Below are 27,481 nucleotides of genomic sequence, written 5' to 3' on the forward strand. Positions count from 1 at the left end.
AGACTCCAGGGCTGCTATCCCAGAACAGTCTCTCTGGAAAAGAAGGACTGTCCCACTTCAGCAGTCCTGCTTCATGATAGGGTGTAGAGAAGTGAATTAACTGACTACAGTTAAGAGCTGGAAAGAGAATTAAAATTACCTGGGTCCAAAATCTGTTCAGGGACACTCATGGAATGGTCTTTTAAATGCCCTGACAACTCAAATCTGATCGGACCCGGCGTCCAGAGCTGCTTCTGTAAAGGCCTATATATCTAATTTATATAAAGGGGATATTCCCCCCATTCCCGTAATCTGCACGTAGGATGCCACTGGCTCCTGATGTCCTTCCCAGTCCCTGCGGAAGCTGGCCAGGAGGATGATGGCTCCCAGTGCCCGCTCCTCCAGGCCAGAAGGGTTTTCCTGGCTCCCGGTGCCCGCTCCTGCCGGCCAGCCCAGGCCAGCTCAGGCTCTCGGCAGGCCACATCCAGGATATCCACCCCGATAAAGCATCGAGTACCACAATCGGGGCCTGCGGCGCGCAGGCGGCCCCGCACTCGCCCGCCTGAAGACGAAAGTCCGTCACACTGCCGCAAGAGCCACAGTTTTGGGGCGAAAGGCGGCGATTTCTGCAAACTCACGACCCCCGCAGCGGGACAGCACCACCGCCATTGCTGCGGAAGCAGAGCGGCGCTGAGGCCACACCCCCCATGGGCGGGCACTGGCGGCGGGGCCAATGGGAAGCCCCGCACAGTCTTGCGAGGCCAATCGGAAGCGGCGCTCGACGGCCGGCGGGGCGCGCGGTGCCGCACGTGGTGACGGGTGTGCACGTGGGCGGCGGCCATGGCGGTGAGACGCGGCGGGTCCGGGCCGGGGGATCGCGGGGCTGGTCTGGGCCGAGCCGAACGGAGCCGAGCCATGCTGTGCTGTGTTCTACCCGCAGGGCTCTCCGGAGGCGGCGGAGGAGGCGGAGCAGGGCCCGGAGCAGGGCTCGGAGCCACCCGCCGGGAGCGCGGTGCGGAGGGGGAAGAGGGCTGCCCCGGCAGCCGCAGCCCCGCAGCCGGCCAAGCTGAGCCGCGCCGAGCTCTACAGGCCGCCGACCAGCGAGGAGCTGACCCAGCTGAAGGAGACGGAGGATCTATTCCACTCCAGCCTGCTCCGCCTGCAGGTCAGCCGGGGGGCCGCGCACTGCCCTTGGGGGGAGCCCGGAACCGGAGATGACCTGGGGCTGTGTTAGGGGAAGATCAGCTGGTAACTGGATCATAGAATCATAGAGCAGTTCGGGTTGAAAGGGCCTTTAAAGATGATCTAGTTTCGACCTCCCCAGGGTCACTTTTCACAGGACCACTGGGTTGCTCAGAGCCCCGTACAGGCTGGCCTTGAACTCTTTGAGAAGTGCGGGATCCACAGCTTCTCTGGGCAACCTGTGCCAACACACTCACAGGGAAGAATTTCGTCCCATTTTTTAATCTAAACCTACTCTCTTTCAGTTCAAAGCCGTTGCCCCTTTTTCTATCACTATATGCTCTCATAAAAAGTCTCTCTCCAGCCTTCTGTGAGGCCACAATAAGTCTCTTCAGAGCCTTCTTTTCTCCAGGCTGAATATTCCCAATGCTTTCGACCCTTCTTCATAGGAGAGGTTCTTCATCCATCTTATCACCTTGGTGCCTCCTCTGGGCTGATCCAGCAGGTCCCTGTCCCTCCTGTGCTGGGAGCCCAGGGCTGGATGCAGTGCTCCAGGTGGGTCTCAGCAGAGCAGAGCAGAGGGGCAGAATCCCCTCCCTGCCCTGCTGCCCACGGGGCTCTGGATGCAGCCCAAGACACGTTTGGCTCTCTGGGCTGTGAGTGCCATGGCTGGGCCATGTGCAGCCTCTCACCCACAGCATCCCCAAGCCCTTCTGGGCAGGCCTGCTCTGGGTGTGCTCATCCCCCAAGCCAGATTCAACATCTTGCACATGGTGTCTAGTTGAATCTCATGGGCCCACTCCTTGAGCTTGCCCAGGTCCCTCGGTATGGTATGCTATCCTTCAGGTGGTTCTAACATTGGTGATTTTTGTGAGGAACAGCTTTGATCTCCTGGCTACTTGCTGCTGTCAGTGGCAGGGTCTCTAGGACCTGGTTTGTGGTGGGAACCTGTGTGGTTGTTTCCTGCAGCTGATTCTCTGTCATACAAACTGCCTTCCTGAGAGCTGTGCTTGTGTGAATTACATCAAGGTTTTTTTGCCTGCACCTTGGTTGGGATGGAGATGATTGCAATCCAGCACAGAAAATGGCAGGAACTGATCAAATTGCCATTCCAGGAGGGTTTAAGGGGAGTTTGGTGTGTACCCCAGCTCACCAGCTGTTGTTTGCAGCAGGCTCATGGTTGGTGCTGGACGACAAGGTAAAAAGAGCATTTCCAGTGTTACAGATGCCTTTGATAGTCCCCTTTCCCCTACAGATTGAAGAGCTTTTGAAGGAGGTGACGTTGAAGGAGAAAAAGAAGAAGAAGATCGATTCCTTCCTCCATGAAATTAACAACCTGCTGAGCGCCATCCCAGAGACTCCAGAAACTGAAGTATGTTCCAGGGTTATGGAAGAGGTGGCAAGATCCATGTCGTGGATGGAGCAGAAGCAGGCTCTGCTGTTGCTGTTCAAGCAGAGCTGCTCGTGTACAGTCTCCCGTAGGGGCTGAAAAAATAATAATTTGCTTTTTCTTCGAGGAAAAAGCAGGGACACTGTCTTTAGACTCTGTGCAGCTCTGTAGGGAGCGGGGTCTTTGTCCCTGCACATCTGCTGCTGTTGATGCTCAGAGTGTTTTGTGTGTCGTGTCTGTTCCCAGCTCACTGACCAGGCCTGGCTCTCTGAGGATGTGAAGGTCCCATTCCTGCAGGTGCCATTCAGTGTCAAGGGAAGGTTCCGCTTCGTGCCCCCAGCCGAGCTGAAGGTGGTGGGCAGTTACCTGCTGGGCACCTGTGTCAGGCCAGAGATCAACGTGGACATTGCAGTGACCATGCCACGGGTGAGTCTGGCCATGCCACCTCCTGAATGGCTTGGGGCCTGCCAGAGCCCTGTCCTCTCCTGTCCTCTGGGACCCCTGCCCTGCCCACTCCATTCCTCAGTGAGGTGGCAGCATCTGGATATGCAGGGTGACTTCCACAAGGAACTGGGGACTGTGGGCTGGCCTCTTGCTCTATCAGAGCTGCTGTTTGATCTTAGTTCCTTGTGAGGATCTTCCTTCTCTCTGCCTGGATGGAACATTGCCAGGGAGATGCATGCTGTCTGTTTTTGTACCCAATTGCACTTCTACTGCAGCTCCCAAGACTGTGTTAAAGGGAGGGAGATGTTTGGAGCCTGGTAACCTCCCCTTGCTGCCCAGACTTAATTGTAAGAAAAGCTTGAGACCAAGCACACCCTGTTTGGCTGCATGACTGCTCTTGTCTCCTGCAGTCCTGGAGCTCGGTGAGCCAGTATCAAGCTCCTGACCAGCTTGGAGCTCCTTGGGGCTGAGATAGGGCTGTCTGTGGAGCCAGGGGGAGCTGTGGGTGCAGGGGTGCCTTGGGCTGAACTGAACTTGGCTGGCTGGTGAGGTGGCATTGTTGTGTCCCTCTCTTCCCAGGAAATCTTTCAGGACAAAGATAACCTGAATCAACGCTACCACCGGAAGAGAGCCCTGTACCTGTCCCACATTGCCCAGCATTTGTCCAAGGAGAAGCTCTTTGGCAGTGTGAAGTTTGCCTACATGAACAGCAACCATCTGAAGCCCATCCTGCTCCTGAGGCCTCAAGGTGGCACTTGAGCCTTGCTCTGGTGTGGGGTGTGACTGGGTACTGGCGTTGGGTGGAGGGTGCTGGTGGTGGTCTGATACCATTCAATGCCCCTTTGGAGGGGGATCAGTCTGGGGCTGCCATCACAATTGGTGATAAATTTTGGGTGCCTCTCAACTGTTTTCTCTCTTCACCCAGAGTCTAGTCCTCAGGGTCTCTCCCCTTCCCATTCCTCCCCTGTGCTTCACTGGGCTCTCCAGCCTTGGCCTCACTGGCTGGCATATCCTGTGTGTACTTCAAGGAGTAAAATAATAAACCCTACAAAACACACCTGTATCCAGGACTGCCCTTCCTTTCTGCTCTCCCCAGCCCTGTTCCCCACTGTCCTCCTGCCTTCTCCAGGAACCTGTGTGCAGTTTGTCTCTTCCCTGATGAGATAAGATAATGTAGGATGCATGCTAAGTGCTGCTTGTTCCCACAGCCCTCAGGAGATAGTGGGTTGGGGTCTGGGACAGATGTGGGTTGGCAAGGCCAGGGCAGGTGAGGCTGCCAGGCTGGGCAGTGGGGAGGAGACTGGGGCTGGGGCATGAGCTGTGTGACCTCATGGTCATCACTGGCTCTGGGATGTGGTCACTCTCTGCTCTGAGATTATTTCCACTGCTGAGGAACTTTGCTGGGAAGGTTTTGCCTTTGCCTGGCCTGGGGATGCTCCATGTTTTCCCAGTTTAGTCTCTGACATCTCTTCCTCCTGTACATCTCCCCTCGGGTGCTTACAGGCAAGGATGAGAAGATTGTCACTGTCCGACTCCATGCTTGTCCCGACTCGGATCTCTTCAAACCCAGCCGCTTCTACCCCAGCAAGAACAACGTCCGGACTGCCTGGTTCATGGAGCAGAGCACCCCCAAAGAAGGTACAGCCTGAGGCTGGGGGAACATGAGGCTGTTTGTTTCAGGCAGAGACTGCCTCCGGTGCCTGTGGGTGGGTTTGCTGCAGCCCTTCTCTGTGGGCAGGTGGTTGGTTGGTGTTTGGGTCCAACATTCTGTCATCTCTTCACACAGGAACGACTGAGCCCCCGACTCCACACTACAACAACTCCATCCTCTGTGACACAGTGATGCTCTCCCACCTGCATTTCTTGTCTAATGCAGCCACGGACTTCCCAGGCATGAAAGATGGCCTGGCCCTCCTCAAAGTTTGGCTGAACCAGCGGCAGCTCAGCAAGGTATGTCATGTGCTAAGGCAGGCTCTGCTCACTTGGCTAACCTGCCTTCGGCCTGCTCTCCGTCCTGAGGCAGAAGGGTGGTGTTTTGGTCCTGGTGCTTTGGTTTGGTGGGTGGGGTGGTGGCTTGTGGCTTTGCTTTGAGCTGTGTTAGGTTTTCATGGAGGCCCTGTCCTAACCAGGAGGCTGCCATGGGGTTGTGGTACTTCTGTTTTCACAGGGCTTGGGGTGCTTCAGTGGTTTCTTGGTCTCCATGCTTGTTGCCTACCTGCTGATGAAGCGCAAGATTGTGAAAATGATGAGTGGTTACCAGGTGTTGAGGAGCACTCTGCAATTCCTGGGTGAGTTTGCAGGGGCCCCTCTGGACAAGGAAAGGTTGCTGTTTCTGCACAAAGCCTGAACATAGTGGGAGAAGAGGCAGAGAGGCCATTGTGGCTTTTCTTTTGTGCTGAGCCGCTGTGGGTGGGATGGACAGGAGGGGATGAGTCAACAGAGCAGGGCTGGATGGTGCAGCTTGCAGTGGGTAATTCCCATCATAGGGTGGAGGCCAGCATTGTATTGCAGCTCTGTTGACGTTCTTAGACCTTGGTGGTATTGGCATATAACCATGCCACTGTCACCAGGGGGAGAGGTGTTGATGCTGGTGTGACTTGTTCCTTCCTGTCTGTCCACAGCCACCACTGACCTGAGCGTGACAGGGATCAGTCTAGCCAAGGATGCTGATCCCTCCCTGGTGAGCAGCCCTCTGAGGGCTCTTGTGCCTGAGTCTGTCTGTATTGCCACTGCTCCTGGGGCTGGGATGTGCCTGTTGCAGGGATGGCAGATGGCAACAGTTTTGGGGTGTCTTGGTGTATGTGATGCACTGTAGCACTAAGGACCATGTTTGCTTTTCCAGCCTGTCCTGGATGATTTCCACCAGGCATTTGAAGTGGTCTTTGTGGATCCCTCTGGACTAGTCAATCTCTGTGCTGATATGACTGCCAGCAAATACCACCAGGTACTGAGCTTCTTGAGGTGCTGTGTTATCAGTGAGCTCAGACAAGCAGAGAATGGTTAGATACCTTTGAGGAGGATGTAGGACCAAGGGAGAGCATTCATTGTGGTTTCCTAAGCTTTTAACATCTCCAGCTTTGAAGCTTGGAAGTGAATTCGGAGACTTAGATGTAGTACTGCCTTACCAGTCTTGCTTGAGTGGTGTGGGAAATTTGTTTTCCCTCTTTGTGTGCACCTTTGGGTGAAGCCAAGCAGCTGTTTAGCAGATGTAACTGTTCTGTAGGAGAGAAAAAAAATAAATCACCTTGATGTCCGGGATATCAAGAAGAGACTTCTGACCAGCAGTGAGAGCAGTTTGTTACTTGGCTTCATGCTAAGGACAGAGACTGGGATCAGGGTGTGCTGCTGACCATGGAACTGGGCTGGCCCTCGTTGATGGAGGAGCACAAGTGGCCACTGATGGAGGGATTTGCTTTCCTTCTCCCTTTGCATTCATGCTGCTGCACTGCCTTCCCTCCTTGCTCAGGTCCAGTTCGAAGCCAAGCGCTCTATGGAGATTTTGGATGACCGGATGGTGGATGGCTTTCAGGCGCTGCTCATGACCCCGAAGCCCATGCTCAGGACCTTTGACCACATCTTCCAGTGAGTCTCACTCTGCTGGTGGGGTGGTGCTGAGGCAGCCTGCTCAAAGACAACTGAGCTGCTGCTGGCTTTGGTCCAGGTTAGATTTGAACTTACCTAGTGGGAAGTGGCTCTCCTAAGCTCTGAAATAGACACTGGTTCCTCCTTGCACTGGGTTGTTCCACTTTTACTGTCTAGATAGCCCTCCGGAGGAGGGGAGCAATTTTAAGCCTCGGAAACAATGATCAGCATCTCCTGAGATGCCAGAGGGCATTCTTGTAGCACCCATCCTGGGCTAGGACCCTCAGTTCCCCATTTCATCCATCCTCTAACATAGCCCTCTCTCAGAAAGGATTTGGTGGCAGAGGTAGGTGACCAGCTTCTCTTCTTCTCTGTAGCCTGAAGCATGTCTCCAAGCTGCAGGGTACCTGCAAGAAGATGCAGCTGCTGAATGAGCTGATGGATTGGGGTGGGAATTATGTGGCTGCAGCCCTGCCCTTCGTTGTCTCGCTGCTGGCACGGGGTCTGTCCCAGAGAGCACAGCTTGTGGCTCACTCCCTGCCCCAGATCCCCGAGGTAAGGCAGCTTGGCAATGACACTGCATCATTTGCAGCTTGTGGGGTTTCAACTGTCTCTTGTGGCACTACAGAGCATAGGGAGGGCATCCCTGCTCACTGGGGAAGGAGACAGGCTTGTCTCCCTTGTTGGGAATGTGGAACCTGAGGCCCTGCACTGGGCTGTGGGATGCAGCTGTGTTGCTTGGTCTGGACACAAGTCCTGGTCCAGTAATGAGGAAGGGTGAAGACAGCTTTTCTTGTCATTGGGGAGACCTATTAGATGAGACTTTCCCTGTCTGTGCTTGTCTGGGCCCCTGGGAGAGCATAGCAGGAGGTTCATCTAGCACCCCAATAATCCCAGCAGCTGCTGCTCCAGAAGCTTCATCTCTCCTTGTGTGTCATGTTCCTCATTTTCCCACAGTGGCCAATTGATGCTGAGCCCCCAAAACACAAGGATGTGGGACCCCTGACGTTTGGCCTCCTGTTTGTCCCAGAGTTTGCTGCCAGCACGCTGGAGAAGGGTCCTCAGGCTGATCACCCCGAGGTGAGGGGAGCCCTGCTTGTGCTGAGTAAGAGCAAAGCTGGTGCTGTGCTGTGGTTGAAGACAGCTGGGAGGCTGGCTGGTAATCTTGGGAAGGTTTTGTCCGGCCCAGAAATAACCCGTGTCCCTGTGCTGGCTTGGTCAATGTCCCCATGTCCCCCCACAGGCCTTGGAGTTCCGGACGTTCTGGGGAGAGAAGTCAGAGCTGCGTCGGTTCCAGGATGGCAGCATCTGTGAGGCCGTGGTGTGGGAGGCCAGCACTGCCTGCCAGAAGCGCCTCATTCCTGAGCAGATCATCAGGCACCTGCTGAAGCTGTAAGTTGCACTGAGCAGCAGCTGCGGGTCACTCCATGTGTCACTCCTGCCATGAGTCCTGTCCCTGGTGACCCCATTGTCAGCTTCATGGTTTGTGGGGTGTTGTGGGTTCTTTCAGATTTGTGGGATCATTTTAGTTGTCCTAATGTTGTGAGCCGCTTCCCAAGAGCGGGTGGGAAGGGCAAGCACCTGGTGCTGTAGCCTCTGTTGGATGTAATGCAGAGGGCAAGGAGGCAGCATGGTCCTGCCCTTACCATGTGGATGGGATGCTGGGATACTCCTCAGTGTGGAAGAGAAGCTGTCTGGACCTTGCAGGACATTTTTGTCAAATCCTCTGAGACCTTGTAGTGGTTCACAAGATTGTGTCTTCCCTATGGCATTGGAATGCCTCTGCAGCAGGTTATACCATCTGCCAAAAGTGAGGCCCTCTTGCACAGAAAGGAGGGTTTGCCTGTGCCTCTTTGTCCTGACTTGAGGATGGGTCTTGTGAGCAAAGGCTGCACATTGGTGCCTTTGGCTGTGCATCCTGTGAAGCTGCACAAGTACTGGTCCACTTTGGGTGGATTACTTGGGCAGGGAGGAATGCACGGAGATTTGTCTTTTCACCAGGACCTTCCTTAGAGAGGGATTGCTCATCCTTGGGCTGACCCATGCAGTGTCAATAAGATCAATAGGCTGGCATGTCATAGTTGTGCTGCTCTGTTGTCTTCTCCTACATAGCCATGCGGACATTCCAGAGTCCTCCATCTGCTACACAGGAGCCCTGCTGGAATCTGTGATCAGGACTGGGAAAGAGGTATGATTGCTTCCCCGTGGAGCTGGGGCTCTCTCCAGGAAGAGCAGTGAGGGAAGGGCTGTAGGGAGGTCATTCAAGTGGCGCCTAGGTGGTTCTCAAGAGAATGTAGTAAGGGTAAGGATCTGCCAAGTCTTTAATGGCAGCCAATGCATAACTGCTGAAATCCTCTTGCTTTAGCATCCCCCAGACCTCATTTTCCCCTGCAAGCACCCCACTGTCCTAGTCTCACTGCTTTTGCCCCTCTGTCCACATGCCTGAGCATATATTACTGTGCCACAGTGCTCCTCTGGCTGCACCTCTGGGGTACTGCATCCTTCAGGACATGGGCCAGGCAATTCTGTGCTGCCATCCCTTAGGTCCAGCTGGCAAACTCAGGAAAAGGATCTTGCCTGGCATATTGCAAAGGGCTAGATTGTACTCCATCTAAATGTGCAGCTGAAACAAAAAAACTGCACTTTTGGACAGAAAAGATGCATCTCAGAGGCTGGGAAATGTCCCTCTTTACAACTTCTGCTTTTCAGCTTGTGAAATTCAAGTCTGGAGATGAGCCATGAGCACTTTGGCACACTTTGTTGGTCTTTTTGTACTGATGCCTTAGGATTTTAGCATTAATATTTTTCATATATTTATAATCCTGCAGTTCTTTAGTGTATAACTCTAAACTCCACATAGAGTGTTAGCTACTGTCTTCGCATTTTGGTTAGACAAAACAATTCCTCTCTAGCCCTGGAAATCAAGGATACCTTACTGTCTCAGGTCCTGAGAAATGTAAACAAAAGTGGAGAGGGAGCAAACTTGGAGTAAATGTCTTCATTACCTGAAGCTGTAATTGGAAGATTAACCCCTAATGTGCAAATGAACCAAACTTATGCAAGTATAAAAACCCATGACCTGTCGTCCATTTTTGGGCGTAGCCCCTGAGGGGGGCTTTGTCTGCCCAAAAATGTACCTGAAGGCCCTTTTTATTCCCTTAATTTTGTCTGGCCTCTGCTTTAAGTAGTCCCAAAAAGGCATCAGTACAACCAGCTCTTTACCTGGTTGTTGGATGGAGGAAGAAATTGTTTCCTTTCCCCTTTTTCAGAAGTGGTGCACATTTGATGGAAAGGATCTCCTCTGCCAGAACCGATTGTGGTCTGGGCAGAGCTGGGTGTCAGATTTGGGATGAGATGCTGGTTTTCACAGCCTGTTGTGTGGTGAGGCAGGAAGGTCTGTGTGCTGTGTCCTTTCAGGCTGATCTGGGGTTAGCAGGGTTGATACTCCCCAGTCTGATAGGAGATGCATTTTCCTGGAGCCTGAGGGGTGCTTAGGGATTCCATTGTTGTCAGTCCTTGAGGAACAAAGGAGAAAGTTGCTGTTGAGTGTGAGGTGCTGCGTGCAGGGTTACCTGTTCCTCCAGCTGCTTGTGTGCAGGCAGCTTGGGGAGCCAGCAATGTGAGGGTGTGCAGGATGGAGGTAGAGGAAGGGTGCAGCCACAAGCAGGATGGGGTTGGTGGTTCATGGCACACCCACAGAGGGTGCTGCTGCTCCGCCAGAGAGCCCAGGTTGGAAAACTCCAGGCAGGTTGGCTCCTTGTGTGACTCAGCTGCCTCTGAGCTGGGTGGTTTGGTGTCACCCATGTGGCTTCCCTGACAGATCAGGCTGCTCTGCTGTTATTTGGAGAGGTGGAGGGCAGCAGCAGTTCTCCTTCTGGTGCTTCTCTGCTGCCCTCCGCAGGGTTCCTGTGCTGCTCTGAATGTTTTCTGTCTTTGTTTTTGCCATGTGCCAGAGCTCTGCCTTGGCTAAGGATGTAGTCAGTGGAGTTTTCTATTAACTGCTGCCTCTGTTGGCATCATGGTAACTACTGGGGAGACAGTAGCACAGCTCTCACCTTGCCAGTGTATGATCTCTATTCCCTGATCATTCTTGGCTTCTCCTTTACTATAGTGACTGCTGGCAATACAGCTCTTGGTGCTGCCTTAGTGTCTTGCAAAAGAAACAGTTTTATTTGCCTCTGGGATATCTGTGGCTGCTGGGGAGTCGCAGACAGCCTTGCCCTTGTCTTTGCTCTCTTTCTTACCTCCCCATTTTGCTGAGCGCTCTTGCCAGAAGTTGTTCCCTGGGGTGGCAGTGCTGGCTCCTTGGAGCTTGGTTGTGATGCCAGCCCATGAGGGAGGTGAGTCGAGTGCAGGAGCAGGAGAGGTGCTTGGAGAGGCTCCCTGTGTGTCCGCAGGCAGGGGGAACGGGTGAGGAGGCCATGGTGAGTGTGGTCTGCTCCTACGATGACCTGAGCCGCAAGCTGTGGAACCTGAAGGAGCTGCCGCTGACGGTGACGGCTGTGCAGGGCGTGCACCCAGCCCTCCGCTACACAGACGTGAGTGTCCTGGGCCATGGCCGCGCCTGGGGGGCTGCAGGGAGCTGGGGTGAGGCTGGACTGAGAGAATGAGGCACTCTCTGCTTTTGTGGCTCCTGAGAGCCCTTGGGGGGCAATATGGTGCTTCTTCTTTGCTGTTCCATCCTTTGGGCTGGCTGTGCACAAGCTGACCAAACCCTCTGTACTGGAGGGCTTTGCTGGTGTGGGAGGTTTGGGTGAAGGGATACACATTGCCAAGAGGTTTCTGCTCCTGTTCTCAGTTGCTGGGTGGCTGTTCTCTTTCAGGTCTTTCCTCCCATTCCTATGAAGCCAATTTATTCCTTCCATAACAGAAGCAAGCATTTTCTGCTTCCTTCGGAGGAGAAGCCCTGCCCAGCCTACATAACACCTTTGAAGAGTAAGTGGGGTGAGATGTGAGTGGGAGATGATCTGTTGGAGGGAAGTGGAGGCAAGCATCAATCCTGGCTCTGTTATTGCTGTGTTGGTGTGCTACAGGCAGGAGCAGAACCCTGTCTCCTCCTGCCTTTGTGCTGTAACCTGTAGTTCCAGACACCCCTATACAACACCTTGTTTCTGGGTGGGATTCACTGACCTCCTGCTCTCCCTTTGCCCCCAGTCATCTGCCACATGGAAGGCAGTGGCCAGTGGCCGCAGGACAAAGGAGCCATCAAGCGCATCAAGGCTGCTTTCCACCTCCAGCTGGCTGAGCTCCTCCGGCAGCAGCACCAGCTCGTGTGCAGACCTGCAGTCACCCACACTGATGTGTACAAGGTAGGGGGATCCCCAGAACCTTCCCCAGGCCTGACCTTACTGAGGCAGGGGGTTGTGGCAGTGATTCCACTGGACAAAAACAATATTTGGATGGTGGGCCTAGGAAGGAGTGTGGTGAGACTGCATTGATGTCAGGATGCTGCTGTTGTATCCCCTGAGGGGCAACATAACACGCATGATGCTGCTTATGTCACCATCCAGCCTGACTTTGCCTTGTGTCCCATCTCAGGATGGCTACGTGTTCCGTCTCCAAGTGGCCTACCACCGGGAGCCCCTGATCCTGAAAGAAGTGGTCACTCCAGAAGGAATGCTGAAGTACCAGGACACAGAGGAATCTCGGCAGCTGGAGCTGGAAACGTTGCATCTGCCCTATCTAACCAGCTCACTGCATGGGTAAGTGAGGCAGAAAGTGCCTGAGAGGTCAGAACGTGGGACATGGCTGGAAACCAGCATGGAGGTGCCTTTGGATCCTGCAGGGTAGAAGAGCTTGGATGCCTCCTGGGTAGAGGAGGTTGCTTTGGGAAGTGGTCCTTCAGCTGGCCTTGTGAGAAGCTCTTTGGAAGGATTAAGGGAGGGATGTGGGTGTGGGTGGCACTACTTCTCACCTTGTGTCACTGGTGTGAGGAGACAAATATTAAAATGCAGCATGCTTAGAGGGAAGCATGAGGCAGCATTTTCCCTTTTTCCCCCAATATCTGCTGAAAGTCTCTGTGCTTGTGATGCTGTGTAAGTGTTCCTTGCAGATTTTTGCCCCTCTTTTCTTTCTTGCCAAATGCCAAGAGGCTGTTGTGAGTCCTGGGGTGTGTGGGCTGAGCAGTGGCATGTGTCCCTCCTCACAGGCTCCAGCAGCAGCACCCTGTGTTTGGCAGCACTTCCCGGCTGGCCAAGCGCTGGATCAGCGCCCAGCTCCTGAGCGACAGCATCTCTGAGGAGTGTGTGGACCTGCTTGTGGCATTTCTCTTCCTCCACTCAGCCCCCTTCACACCACCCAGGTGAGGATGAGGAGCTGGCCCGATGGGGATTTAGTGCCTTCTATTACATGGCATGGAGGAAGGGTGGGATGCTGCTCAGGTGGGAGGTGTTGGGAGGGTTCACAGCAGGGAGCAGGAGGCCCCTGTGCTGCCAAAATACTGTCCCAAGTCCTGTTGGGAATTGTCAGAAGAGATGGAGATGCTTAGCACTGAGGGCTGTGGCTTTCCCTACACTGTGCACTGTAGAGAAAAAGGGGAGAGCAGGTAAGGCTGGGAGTGAGTGTCCTTGTGGCCTCTAGGGGCTGGTGGCACAACTGGAGGTGTCTTGTGCCTTCTGGAGGACTGATGAGGCCCTTTGTTCTGGGCGTGATGGCCAGGAGAAGCAGGGTGAGAGCTGTGTTGTGGCTACGAGCATGCTGGGGCTCCTGAGTTCCTTAGGAAGGATGTCAGGGTGGTGATGGCAGCTCCAGCCTCCCTCCTGGAGAAGGCTTCCAAGGGAAGGACAAGGGATTGGGCCCTGAAATCTGAATGGAGCAGTGTGTTGGTAGATGCTGGCCCCTGTCAGACAGATGTTATGGGGCCCAGAGGAAGTGAAATGAAGTTAAAGGAAATGTTTTTCTTCTGTGTGGAGTCGAAAGGTTACTCTGCCCTGCACTTGTGGTGCAGTTTCCTTTCCCAAAGTAGCAGGAACAGCAGTCTGATGCCTAGAATGCTTTCCTGTCTCCTAAAATAACAGAATCCCCATCTTCCCAGCTATCTGCTTTGTGCATGTGTCGTGTTGCAGGGGAAGAGGCACTCTGGGAACTTGGCTAGTGTTCAGACCTGCACCAGAGATGGGAGCAGCCTTCTCTCCACCTCCTCCTTTTTCCAGACCCAGGAGTCTGGGTGGAAAGAGCATCAGGAGATTGGGCAGCTGGGAGGGGACTAGGGGGGATGCTATGATTTTCGTTTTGCTGGTTTCTTTTTCCTGAGGAATGAGGGAAAAAGGTGAAAAGACTTTCCCTGGAGATTTGGAGAAGGGGAAGTGTCTCAAATTTGTTCTGGACTTCCCTTTCCCATCACAGATATCCCTTGTTGGGCTGCATGTGGGTTGGGCCTTCACTAAGTTACCCCCAAGTGCAGCCCTTCTTGCTGCTAGGAGAGCAAATGATGATGTTGAACTGTTTTGTCCTGCCCCCAGCTCTCCACAGGTGGGGTTCCTGCGCTTCCTCAACTTGCTGGCAACCTTTGACTGGAAAAACAACCCTCTGATAGTCAACCTAAACACTGGCCTCACAGGTGAGCAGGCAGTGGGTAGGAGAGCTGCAGCATGATATTCTTGAGCCCTCCTTGGTCAGTGCCTGGCTCCCCATCTCTTGGGTACATCATAGCTTGCACTATGAAAAGGAGATTTTCCACTCCCTTGCTCCTGCCCTGTCATGTTTCACTTGCCTGCAGGATGGGTTTGGTTGTGCCATGTGTGGTTTCCTTTTTTCCCCTGCCTGCCTCTGAAGAGATGGGTCTCCGTGATGATGCTCTGCTGCTTCTGGTCTTGTTGAAGTCTGTTACAAGCGTGGGTGATGTTGGATGTGGAGTTGTCTTTGAAGCAGTCTGTTCCTGCCCTCTAGTGTTTTGTCTGTTGATTGTTGTTTGGGTACAGGCTGGAGCCACAGGAGACCATGGGATTGTGTTTGCTCTGCAAAGTCATGGGATGGGGGAGATAGTTACACCCAGCTTTAAAGCTGATTTATAAAAAAAAGTAAAGGTGTTTGGGAAAGAATTGGGTTTTGAAAACTAATATTTTCCGAAGTGCCCTCCAACTTATTTTAATGAACTAAAGAGCTTTTCCCCACTTGAGGGGAAATAAAAGACAAAAGGTAGAACACTCTTTGGATAATACAAACTGTCACTAGCTTATAATGTGAATTTCCAGCTTGTGTCAGTCTCAGTACCCACCATGCCTGAGCTCACCTGAGTGGATTTAGAGCAAAGGCCCATCTAATGGGAGTGAGGCACAAGCCTGAGGTGAAGGAGCTCTGGTTTCACATGGACTGTGGGATCAGAGGATGGGAGAGGATAAATCCTGTTGTGCTGCCTTTTCCTGGCTGTGATGTGGGTGAGGAGATTTGAGGGCTGTGGATGGAGAAGAGCATCTCACCTCTCTGCCTGCCCTCTCCAGATTCTGACTGCACGGAGATCAAGAACAAGTTTGTAGCAGCTCGCTCTCGCCTCCCCGTCATGTTCCTGGCCACCCCCAAGGACCAGTGGAGCTCCATGTGGACCCGGGAGCGCCCCTCGGCACAAGTGAGCTGGGCCCTCTGTCCCCTTGCCCGTGGTGCTGGTGGCTGGGGGCATTTCTCTGCTCCTAGTGCTGGAGCCGGCTCTTAGAGCCCCGTGAGGGACGGATGTCCCAGTTACATCCAAGACTGCCAAGTGTTACCCTCTGACTTCCTTCCCTCCCCAGATCCTGCAGCGCCTTGTCCTGCTCGCCTCAGAGTCTCTCCGTGCCCTGGAGGAGCAGCTCATGGACCCGCTCAGCGACCAGGATGTGAAGGTGACCTCCTGGGGAAGAGGGTTTTCAGGCTCTGGCCAAGCAGACTGGGCTTTGGTGGTGGTTGCTGGGATGTGTTAGGAGGTTTCAGGCTGTGGCCATGGGGTTGCCCTGGGATGTAAAGCTGCAAGGATGGGAGGAGGGAGGCTGGTGTCCCTCTATGCCACCCTGCTTCTGGGGGACCCAGCTCTGCACTGCAGCTTGGGGTGACTTGGACAAGTTTATTCTGTGTTCTCTAGTTTTCTTGGGACATGAGCAAACCCACAATATTCCTGTGCCAAACCGGTTGTGTGTCCATGACGTGATCAAATGGTTCCTCTGGGAGACTGTTCTGGAATAGTTGTGGAAATCTGGCTTGTGTGCTCAACTCTAACCATACTCAGGGTGTTGGAGGTTTTGGCAGGACAGGCAATTCAGGAGGATGTTATTTTGGTTTGAGTGGAGGAGTAAAGCCCTATGGAGTTTAACCCTCTTCAGTTTCTCAGTGATTTCATTCTTTAAGTAAACTAAAACATCGATTACTGCAATGGACTTGAGAGAGGTATATTTATTTGCCATTTGAAGGGAGATACATGTGTTTTGAAGGGTAGTTTGTTGGTGTACTAGGTAGTGAACCAGGAGATTGAATCTCAAAGGACTAAAGAAGCCAAGCAGTGGTTAGATATGGCAGATTCACATTAGGGACAGAAAACCCCAAATGAAAACCAAAACCAGAAAGCAGCACATACAGTGGATTTTTTTTCTGCCTAAGCAGTATAAAAAGGACTTACTGACACTGCTTTCTGTTCTGCTTTATTTTGCACTGGAAGTGTTATGAGGTGAGGATGTATTTGAGGCAGTAGCAGTGTGTGTTACAGGGCTGTGAAGGAATGAGGCATGTCCGGTGTGTTGCAGTCACAGTGCTGGCCCAAGACTGAAATTCAAGAGGCACATTGTGAGCTGAGGATGGTTAACTTCTAAAACAAAGTGTCATCTGGCCGGAGCAGCCTCCCAACTCCTTCACTCAGCCTCCTTGGGACTCCTCCTTCCTCCCTTCCATTGCAGTGGGAATGTTTCTCATTGCCATGGAATTTCTCTGGTCCATGCTAGTGTCCTCCCTATGGGGGCCTATGATGTTCCTTAGAGATAAACATGGGATGGTGTTTCCAGGGCAGAGCTTGGGGCAGGGAGGAAGGAAAAGCCTTTCCAGTTTAGTTTAGAGTTGGCTCCTCTACAGTTGCCTCCTGTATCTAAGAGAGTGGTGCAAGCTGTTTTTTTTGTCTTTGCATTTGGATCCCATGGGGACATGCCTGCTGTCATGAAGATGCACACATGGGTTTGCTCCCAGGGCACACACAGGAAGCCATGGACTTGATCACTGGGTGGGACAGGAGGTCTGTTTGGAACAGAGCTAGGACTGACTCAGTGCTGGTCACTGATGTTCTTCATGTGTGTTCTCCCCAGCCTGGCTGTAAACCAGTTCCAGGCAGTGGGTTTTCTTCCAGTGCCAAGATGAGCAGTGTCCCATGCCTCTCTTCATGTCTCTGCATCATTTGTTCCATTTGAAAATGTACACATAGTTTTAAGTTTTTTTCCATTTTAATACAGCTGTATCCACAGCTAGATCCTGCCTGTGCAAATATTTATGTGTCTGGGATTGCTCCTGTCCATTAATGAGGTTTTGCTCTCACCGTGTCTGTTTGATGGAAGATGCTGTTGCCCTCTGGGGCAAGTTCTGGTGGACAGATGGGGCCATCCCATTATTAAACAGCTCCTTTGTCCCCTCCGTGTTGTTCAGCTCCTGTTGGCTTCTTGATTCCCCTCTTCATCCTGGGACTCTGCCTCGTGCAGTGCAATTATCTCAGCTCACCTCTTTGTCCTTCTCTGTTTCCCACCCCACTAGCACTTATTCAGGTAGGCTTCCTGGGATCTGTGGCAAACTTGTAACATTAATCTCAAAAAAATTTTGTCTTTGGTTTACTGCTTCCTGAGGAGAAGGAGACAAAATGCTAACAAGGACTTGGGAAACCTCTCTTACCTCTCCTGCTTGCTTGTGTCCTGTACTGACCAGCACTGTTTGTTTCTCCCTGCAGATGGTCTTCCGCCCTCCTTTGGACTTCTATGATGTCCTGATCCACCTGAATCCCAACCAGATTCCTCGGCTCCTGGAGAGCGTGGACCGGCCGGTGAAATCGGTTTGCCGTGGCGTGGTGAAGAACAGCTCTGCCATGAATATCCTCTTTCCTGTGGTGGATTATGACCCTGTGCAGTTGTACCTTCAGGAGCTGAGGGTAAGCACAGCCTGTTGGAGAGGTAGAGGTGCCTAAGGGGGAGCTCCCCTTGGCTTTTGGATTGCCTGCTGGTGCAGGATGTGGTTGGTGACATCTTTAGGTATTTTCATGGGATGGGCATTGCTTCTCCAGCAGAAGTCCTGGTGAATACACCACCTCCTGCATGGAAATGGGATGCTGCTGTGATGTGAGGATGAGCTCAGATACAAACTACCAGGAGCTTTTGCTGAAGAAGATTGTATTCAGCACAAAAGTGTCTTTAAGCCATTTGTCTTCAGTTAGTTAACTCACTTTTCATGGCTTCTTCTACCAGTTGGTGTGTGTGATGGTCAGTAGCCATATACAATTTCTTGGGGGAAGTACAGGCATCCATGACATGGTTCCAGTAAGCTTTCTACTGTTAGGCCAGTGGTTGTGTGAGCCAAAGGAGATCAGAATTGGTCACAGAGTGGTTTCTCTGTGTTTGGCCACATGCATAACAACAGAGGAAGTTGGTAATGTGGAAGTATGGAGAACATCAGTAACCAAAGTCATTGACTGTGTTCTTTTCTGCCATAAGGCCAAGCCAAAGCCTTGGCAAGGTGGGGAGGTATGCAGGATCCTGGATGACAGCAGTGATCCTCCCTGGATCTGGACAGCCTGTGCTTTGCAGTTGTGCAGCACCTGGCACTTCGGCACTTCCCAGCTTCAGATGTGGTTGCTGGATTAAATGTTAGTGTCGGATGTGCAGAGAGGTGGGGTTGTGGTGCCCTCTTCTCAAAGCCTGCCTTGACTTTGAAGTGCCATCCTCCCTTACTGACAGGAGTGCTGTGAGCAGTGTCAGAACTGTAAGCATGGGAATCCAGGCTGTCTGTGGCAGGAAGGGGCCTGTGAGGGTCTCTGGCCATGTTCCCCACTCAGGACAGAGACAGCTTTCATGTTGGAGCAGGCTGCACAGAGCCCAGTCCTGCTGGATGCTGTCTGTCTCCAGGGATGGGGATTCCCTACTTCCCTGCCCCAGTGTTTGGCCACCGCTGAAAAAGTGGTGCCTGAATTGAAACTCCAGTTTAGGCTGGAAGATTCTGGGCCCTCTCAGTTCAAGCTCTTCTTTCACCTTAACTAGGTACCTTAGGAGTTGGGCAAAGAAAACTTGCAAGGGTTTCTTTGAAGGTTTCCTCATACTGGGCACAGCCCTGTTACCCCCCAAGTTGCATGCCAGCCCCAGTGCATGATAACCTGTGCCCATGGGAATCTGCTGTGGCTTCAGCAGAGCTGCCAGGTCTACCAAGGTGTAAGCTTAGTCCTCCTGTCACCCACAGCAGCCTGGGACAGTCTTGGCTGGTGAGGGACCGGGATGTGTGAAAGGCTTCATGAAACTGACAAAGATCACCAAATTGTCACATAATTTCCCTGCAAAAAGCACTGCTTCCTTAGCTGGAAGGACACTTGGGAGAGGAGGTGCCCAGTGCTCTCCTCCCTTTGAGAAGGAAGGTGGACCTGAAGGTCCTGCAAACATGTTCTAGAGAGCACTGGGGTTTCTTCGCCAAGAAGGAAGGGGAGAAGCATCCTTCACAAGGATTTTAAAAGGGAGGAAGAAGCAGATTTGGAACTGTTTGCTCTTTCCTTTCTGGTGTCTGAGGAGTCACATCAAGACCATCCCCTTGCTTTTCAATGATGAATGTTTGACCTGCTGCCATGAAACCTCAGCCAAGAGGTGCAGATGTGGGTAGGAAATGGAGTTTTTAAAGTCTGAAATGCTTCTCTCCCTAGTGCTGGAAGTGGGTTCTATAGCTGAACTGAGCTTTTCAGCAGCTACCACGGTGCTGGAGATGCATGGGGACAGAGACTCTGTATCTCTGAAGGGGACAGGGCTAAGCAAGTCTCGTGGAAGCCTGAAAGAAAGAAGAATGCTTGCTTGAAGAAAAGCTGGAGGATGCTGGATAAGCTGATTGGGAAAGCTGTCTGTTTGGGGAGGCTTGCAGCAGGTCTGGCTGTAGACTGAGGCAGTCAGTCAGGAAACTCACTGGGTTTATAGGTTTACTTTTATGCATCTAGACAAGTTGATGTCAGTAAATGCTCTGGAAGTGAAAGGTAGAGAAAAGATTTTCCTGGAAAGCAGCTTTCATTAATCTTCAGGCAATTCTGATTTATGTGGTCTAGTCAATAGTGACATCCAAATTGCCTGAATTTTTACTGCCCATTTTTATTAATACAGGTTATAATTGGGAATTGGGTTTGCTCAGGATGCAAACTAGAGCTGCTTCTAAATCCAATATACTAACATCCCGATGAAGAAAGATGGATAGGAGCAAAGGTTACATTGCTTGTTGGAAGCAGTGTTGATTCTCTTGGTGTCCCTTGTTCTTTGACATGAGGGTTCTTAGGAGGGAGCAGATCAGGAGCTGGTTGCAGCTTTCTCTGAAGAGTGAGCTCTGGGGCAGAGAGCCCGAAATCCGCCTCTGTCTGGGAGGCTTTTCTTTGTCTTTAAGGCTCTTAATATTGTTTGTTCTCTTGTGGCTATCATTGGAGACATCTTGCAGTAACAGTTTGCTTGTCATTCATAGCATCCAGATCAGTAGCGGGCAGTCCTGAAGGAGCTGGTAAATACCTGCTTTTCTAGGCAAACAGGCGTTCATTTTCCTGGAAAAGTCACAGAGGTGGTGCTTGCACATGGTCTCAGAGAACTCAGCTGTATGCAGTTAAGTTGGAAGTCCTCAAAAGCTGATTTTGCACTACAGGACCACTGCAAGCTGCTGATGCTGAGCTGTCAGTAGAAGCTACTCTATCCATTAGAAATCATCTGACTTCATGTCTCAGTGTATTCATGTTGTTGTTCAAGGCAAGACCTTTTCATTCATTTTGGCTTTGCTTGGCAGCCTCTGCAGCACCTTTTTATTTCTCCTTCCCTGGCTCTTGCTGCTCTAAGCAGTGTTCGGCTCTTCCTTGTCCTGTGGGCTGGAAGCCCTGGGGGTGATCCAAACCCTGCAAGAAGTTGGTGCCAGAAAGAAGTGTGGTGACAGCAGTGAATCCTTCTGAGAGAACTTGGATGAGAAGGCAGTTTGGACGCAGAACTGACTGGCTTTGATTCAGAGTAATTTGCTCTCTCTTAACAGCACAAACCACAGAACTGAGCAATGGGGCTGTGGCCATGGCTGACAGTGCAGCCATGATGGGTTTGTAGCAACAAAGGGAGACATCTGCCTCACAGATGCTGTGGGATTTTGTGTTCTTCTGTGGGCAGAAAAGAAACATCTGCCCTTTACTGAAATTTCCCCACGAAAACAGGATTTAAACGCCTTGGTGTTTTGATTGAATTGAGGGGGGCAGGGAGTGGCTTCTTCCCCTAGTTCAGACTGGTAACCAGGAGATCCAGGAGATCTTCTGTCCAGCCTGTTTCCCCCCGTTCTTCTAAAGTCAAAGTGTTTAGCAAGGCAGTAGTGCTCTGGAGCTGAAGGATTGCTGTGTGCTTTTTCCAGGGAGCTTAATCAGAGTAGAAAATGAAAGGAGAGGAGGTGCTGCGTCCTGACTGCTTGATTTTTTTTCCTGCTTCAAGGAGATGTGCTGCAGGAGCTGGCCTGAGTTGCTCTGGTGTCTGGGAGGCTCTGGTAGAGATGAAAGGCTGGCTATGGGATTCAGGCAGCAAATTCTTCAATTCCAGAACAGATCTGATAGAGAAGGCCTGTTCTGTGATCCTGTCCACATGAGAAGGCTTAGTAGACAGTTCTGAGGGAAAGCAGGTGCCAGACATCCCACAGAGAGGGCTTCCCTGGATATTCAGCCCATCAGCAGCCTCCTTGCCACCTACAGTTCAGAGCACCTGGTTGAGCAAACCCTGGGTTGGCTCCTGGTGGGGATTCTGCAGCAAGGCTAAGTTAAATTTAAGTGTCTGGGATGAGGCTCCTGTTGAGTCTCCATCATGGCTGCTGATCTGTGTTCTGGTGGCTGTGTGGCTGCAGAACACCCCTGTGTTTGCTGGGGATGTGGTTTGAGATGGCTCAGTCCGTGTAGCTTTTGCTCCAGGGTGATTTGGCTGTCCTCTGGACTCGAGACCATCCAGAGGACACAGGGGTGCTTCTGGATTTGCTTGCCATGCCTGTCTGCCTGCATTCTGGAGCTCACAAAAGCCAAAGGCTCTGGTCACTTCCCTGAACTGTTCACTCATTGTGGGGTAAATTGGGTGAAGCTATTTGTGCCATGTCCATCTGCCTGTCTGTTATGGCTGTAATAGACCTCACATTTCTTCCTGGGTCCTTGGTCTCACCAGGTCACTGATGGGATGTGCTGTCATTCACTGAGATTCAGCTTTCTTGGGCTGTACATGCCAGAGGAAGGGCTTGTGGCAGAGAAACTGTCCATCTTGTGAGACCTTTCCTGTGTGGATGAGCAGGAAAATGTTCCCGCTTTACAATAAACATCCTTCTAAAGTAATGTTTTGCATTTCTTGCACCTTAAGGCAAGACCTATCAGGAAGACTTTGAGCCCTTTCCTTTCTTCCTCCCATGGTGCAAAAATGTCTCTTGCTACTGCATGTTAGAAAGGAATTAATGACAATAAAAATTCTCTGTCTCCTAAAACATGTAAGCTGTGATCATGTGATGTAGCTGTAATTGGTGAAATCTTTCCAGGTCAGTCTGCTCCCTTCTTGTTTTGACTGACAGGGCTGACTCCTCCTGTGGTGACACCAGGTAGACAGGGGAAAGCTGAAAAAGCTCTGTGGGCTCTCATTTTGGGCAGGAAGCTTCCTGTCTGGATCTGCACCTTTGGAAGGGCAGAGGTGTCAGGAAATCCATCACCTGCTTTCAGGGCTGCAGAGCTGCCACCAGACCTGTAGCATAGTGCCCTGGGCTGAGGGCGGGTACATGTGTGTGTGCCCCTTTGCTCAGTGGGGCATCAGCCCCCTGTGCTCCTGGGCTGAGCTGACAGGGGACTTGTGGCTGCATTTCTTCTGTGTTGGCAATGCCCTCCCAGAGCCTCTGCAGGGTTTGTTGTGTAGAAAGTGACAGAAGACTTTTGTCTCAATGATTTGGTGGATTGACATGTTTGCTGATGCAGCCAGGAGGACACGAGTGGCTTCTTTCCTTTCCACGTTTCTTTCCTGCTGCCCCCAAGCCCCAAGACAAGGATAAGTGTGTAGCTCTCAGGTGGAAAAGTTTGCTTAGTTTGAATTCAATGTGAAACCTTTTATCAGCTGAATCCCAAACCTAAGGGTTCCTTTGTCTTTTAAAAGAAAGTCACAGAGGTAGCCCCAGCCTGGGGTTACTTGGACAATCTCCTTTCTCTGTTGGGGTCGTGGGGGAGGCTCTCTCTGTGTCACATAACTGGGAGCATCAGGGCAGGTCACAATAGGGTGGCAGAAACCTTGAAATGTTAACCACAAATAAATAGTTGTTTGTTGGAAGTAAGTAGCTTTAATAAGGTTTGACACTGGTGAGTTCCTTGCTAAGAGCACTTAAAATGCTCTGAACACTGAGCAAGTGTTTATTGATGCATTTGCCTTCTGAGCTGCTGTTGAACCAGGAAATACTACTGTAGGACACGCTTTTGTGTGCAGAGACCTCCCTAAAAAGCTCTTCCAGCATCTGTGATGCAATGAGCCTAATCTCTTGGTAGAAGCAGTGAAAAAAATGGGTGGATAAAGGGTCAGATGGAAAAAACCCTATCCCTAAAAAACAATGTAGATACTTAAACAGTAGATACTTAACTAGCAGCAAGTAGATACTTAACAATGTAGATATCTAACAACTCGTAGATACTTAACTAAATTTCACTTAGCTCATTGCAAAATCCATGCTTCAGAATGAGCTGCTTAATCTGGTAATCCCATTTTAGATCCAGGCATTGTTTTACTCACTACATTTCTCCACCCTTTTCATTCCTATAACCCAGATGGTCTCTTACAGAGGTGGTTCTAATCTTCTTCCAGGTGCCATACACACCTTCTCTCTGGACAATGAGGCCTCTCCAAAGTGAAGCCCTGAGCTTGTAGGTCCCCCATGTCCCTGTGAGATGGGAACCAGCTGTAGGTTTTGTTGATGGCAGGGATTTCCATGGACCTTTAATGCTGACTTGCAACCAAAGATAGAGCACCTGGAGAATTGAACAAATGTACTCCCTGCCTTTTCTCCCTTTTCTCTGAAACTTTTCCTGGAAGAAGGTGTTTGCAGGCTCAGACAAGTCCAGTGACACTGGGCAGAGAACGTGGGATGTGGAAAGGAGGGTGAACTGTTTGCTTTTACTCCCCAAGCCTCTGAACAAACAGAAGTGCAGTGACTAATACACCTGACCCTTTTAATGCTGCCATTTCTCAAGAACTCCACAGCTTGGTGGGCCAGTTTGAAACACGACCACATGGATGACACTGGGAGCAGGACAAGTGCTGAGATTTTGGATTGGATGCTATCCTTTTAACATCTGCCCTCTGCTGCCTGCTGTTTGGGAAAAAAACCAAAAAAAACTCCTGGGTATCAGGCCAAACAGTGGTTTTATTGGGAAATCAGCTGAGCCTGGGAGGGTTTTTTTACTGCAAATGCTGCTGGCTTCTGCCCAGCAGGATGCATCTGTAAAAAATACTGTTCTCACAAGGAGCATCGCGTGGCACTGAGGCCTCGCCCTGCAGAGTAGCTGGGCTTTTTCAGGTTCTCACATGTCTGCTCCCCTTTGCTTCAGAAATCTGCACCTTGGCGGTCAGCGTGCCCTGAGCTTTATTGCCATTCCTTGAGCTTTCCCTCCCTCCCTCTTTGGCTAGAAAAGGAGGAGTCTTCCCTGCTGACTGGGCTCTGAGCATAACCCGTTGCTCTCAGTACAGAAATGCCAGGGTGGATTACCTCTTTCTCAATGTATTTTTAGACAGTGGTTTTTCTAGCCAGTTTGGTGAAATAATGCCTTGACCAGACTTGCCCCTGTAAAAGCCCGTGGAGTGGGATGAGTTGGCAATTCTTGGGATCTTTCCATCTTGATGACCTGATTTTCGTTGCCCTCTGTGAGGGCAACAACACTCCAAACTCAAATCTGTCTCTGAAGATTGCAGACAACTCCACCTCTCCTTGCTTGTCAGCTCTGTATTCTAAAAATTCCACCTTGCCTTTTAGGATCACTGGTAATACCAACCCACTCTACCTTTTTTTTCCTACTGTAATTCTGGTATGTCCATACAAGAGCCCATCCAAACTTGTCTTTGATTATGATTTTCTTTTCATGCACATCCTCATGAAAATCTCATGATACGATGATGCCAGCAGAGACTTCTCTTGATAAAAGCTGGGAAACTCAGGTGATGGAGAAGAAGGCTGAAGAGGGAGCAGAGGGTCTGTGTTCTGGGCAATAGTTTGTTCCAAGTCTGGTGAAACCCTGTGCAGAAGCTTCTCCTGTACTGATGCTGGGGACTGTTTGCTCAGCCTGGTAAATACATCTTGTTGCCTGATGTTGATCTCCACCAAGACAAACATATATCAGGGAGCAGCTGCTTGGCTGTCTTGGTCAGCTTCTTTCAGGGTACACATCTCTTTGTATCAGCATGTTGGGTGATGAGCTGTAGGGCCAGACTTTTGGGTTTGAGAAGTTGCTTGCACACAGCATTGTTTCCTTCTGCTGTGACGCTCATCTGCCTCCTTGCAGCCATGGGAATCCAGCTGGTGTGGGCTTGGGGGAAGCCAGACTGGGCTTTAGTCATCCCTTTGTGCAACATCTCTCTTTGATCTCTGCTGCCCAGCACCACCAAAGGAGATGCTCACTGACACCATTGCTGAAACACAAGGGGCAAGGAGAACAGATTGCTGCAGTGCCTCCTTTGAGCTTTCCATCTTTTTCCACCCCACAGAACTTTGTGTTACTTAAAACCTCTGCTCTAATGTTTCCTTTTTGGATAAAGTGCTGACAGCTCACGCGGAGTTTATCTTGGTGGGAGAAGGAGCTTTGATACCTTGGTTGCACAGATTGCACAGCTTGAGATGCTGGCCTCTGGTTTTGTGTTTGTCTTTGGTGCCATGAACTGTACTGTGGCAGGACTGCCTGCTGGGTAGGGCCTGCCTCTCTCTGTCTCATGCATTGTGGAATCTTGGATATGGTTGGTGGACACTGGTGGACACTGGTTGGCAGTGCCAGGTCAGCTGACGGAGGACCACAGTGAGGGACACTTAGTGGGTTGTCACTGAAGGGTCACTGTCCTTAACCTGTGTTTGTTTTCTCTCCAGAACGCCTTTGATGATCTTGCCTTGTTCTTCTATGATAAGCATGGAGGGGAAGTGATTGCAGTTCTGTGGAAACCTTTGAGCTTCCAGCCTCAGCCTTTTAAGGTGAGTTTTGTCTCAGTTTTAAGCTTTTTGTTACCTTTGTACCCTGAAAGCTTGAAGGGCTCTTTTTATTTTTCTGTATGGTAATTGCTTTGTCCAACTCTCATCAGCCCCAAAGCCCTTTGAGAAGTGGAGGTTATGGTTCTGTTGCTGCTTGGAAGGGGAGAAACCAAGACGGAGATGTGGCCACAGTGCCTTCAGTCATCAGGAGAACTGAGAAGGGAAACAGACTATCCCATTCTTGTGGCTTCGGGATCTTACCAGTAATACCCAACCCACAAGAAGCGTAGGTCCAGGGTGCCCATGTCCTCACTGATGCATGGAGCTGTTTTCCAGCTGCACTGTGTGGGTTGGCAAACCCTAGAGGGTGGTTAAGCCAGGTGTGAGGCATGCTGGAGTGATTCATGCTGCTTTCTATGAAGGAAAGACGCAAAGAAACCAGTTAGTCATGGCTCGGAGCTGGCAGCCCAGGCTCTTCTGTCAGTCTCTGGTGATTTATCTCCCCTCTCTTCACGGCCAGAGGGCATTGGCCATTCTCCCTGGCTGCTGTTGTGAAACCCAGTTATTCACAGTGGTGAAACAGAGGAGGAGATGCTTGCATCGGAACTGAGTCTGGCTGGATTAAACACAAGGGTTCTGTTTTTGCCACTGTTGGAGCCAAGGATATCTTCCCACCTGAGGTCTTGACACCCACCAAAGAGCAGAAGCAGCTCTTACTCAGCCTTGTGCTGTGATCCCTTTTGCATACTCCTTGTGCCCTGCTTACCCAGGCTCTGCCATGCATCTGCACGCTTGTCATTCCACCATGCCCCTGGCCATTGCTTTGCCTTGTGACTGCCTCACAGTCTTTGGACTGTGGCTCCAGGGTAAACCCTAAAAGGGGCTGGAAGGGCCACTTTTGCACTTTGTTAGCTCTAAAAATGAGCACTGATAGTGTTGAGAAGTGAAACTTGTGGAACTGGGTGCAGTGGTGTAGCAGGATTTGTATATGACAAGGCAGGAGAGGAACTTACATCTCTTGCTTGGGGCTGGCAGAGGTTGCAATGCAACGCTGAGCAGGTGCGCTCTCATTTGTGCAATATTTTCTGTGTCCTGCAGGTCTCCAGCATGAGGGGAAGGAAGGTGACAACTCTGAACAATGAGCTGGTCTGCATTCCCAATGTGGAGGCAATTCTGGAGGACTTTGAGATTTTGGGAGAAGGCCTGGTCAAAAGTGTGGAAGCTCGTACAGAGAAATGGACTATCTGAAACCACTGAGAGGTGTAAGAGCGGCCTGTCCTCAAGCAGTTTGTTACCTCTGGGTCTGTTCCTTCCTATAAATCAGTCCCAGAAGAGCCTTTTAGCTTTCTAAATCCCAGAACTGTATGTTTTACTCTATTTATCTTTATATGTATGGTTCAGAAAAGCAATGGGACCTGATACTGTTTTCAAGAATACAAATGCCTTTTTATTTTGAAGAAAATATAAAGATGGGATAAAGTTTTTGAAAATGTTCCTGTTTCTTGTTTGTTGTAGGAATTGGAGGTGTGCTTACATGAGAATGTAAAGGTCTGAAAA

The 27,481-nt window shown here is 51.1% G+C and overlaps 1 protein-coding gene across 1 annotated transcript; it reads left to right on the plus strand.

Annotated features, from left to right (window-relative positions):
- The first annotated feature begins 799 nt into the window (after positions 1-799).
- Positions 800-27,414, plus strand: NOL6 (nucleolar protein 6). Its single transcript, XM_030969175.1, has 26 exons — positions 800-825; positions 920-1,144; positions 2,417-2,533; positions 2,798-2,977; positions 3,575-3,743; positions 4,499-4,633; positions 4,782-4,945; positions 5,163-5,283; positions 5,617-5,675; positions 5,838-5,939; positions 6,462-6,577; positions 6,955-7,132; positions 7,535-7,657; positions 7,821-7,969; positions 8,690-8,765; positions 10,975-11,115; positions 11,401-11,512; positions 11,732-11,886; positions 12,116-12,279; positions 12,726-12,878; positions 14,038-14,135; positions 15,016-15,140; positions 15,301-15,390; positions 17,460-17,657; positions 25,826-25,927; positions 27,023-27,414. The coding sequence occupies exons 1-26, from the start codon at positions 820-822 to the stop codon at positions 27,170-27,172; spliced, it is 3,408 nt and encodes a 1,135-aa protein (XP_030825035.1). The 5' UTR covers positions 800-819; the 3' UTR covers positions 27,173-27,414.
- The last annotated feature ends 67 nt before the right edge of the window (positions 27,415-27,481 follow it).

The sequence above is a fragment of the Camarhynchus parvulus genome, chromosome Z (genome assembly GCF_901933205.1).
Source record: "Camarhynchus parvulus chromosome Z, STF_HiC, whole genome shotgun sequence".
NCBI classification, from domain to species: Eukaryota; Metazoa; Chordata; class Aves; order Passeriformes; family Thraupidae; genus Camarhynchus; species Camarhynchus parvulus.

What these genes read in the sequence shown, in the direction of transcription:
- NOL6 (XM_030969175.1), top strand. An exon ending in CAGCCCTCCGCTACACAGAC is followed by an intron (nt 11,116 to 11,400) that starts GTGAGTGTCCTG and finishes GTTCTCTTTCAG; the next exon opens with GTCTTTCCTCCCATTCCTAT. An exon ending in CCCACACTGATGTGTACAAG is followed by an intron (nt 11,887 to 12,115) that starts GTAGGGGGATCC and finishes GTCCCATCTCAG; the next exon opens with GATGGCTACGTGTTCCGTCT.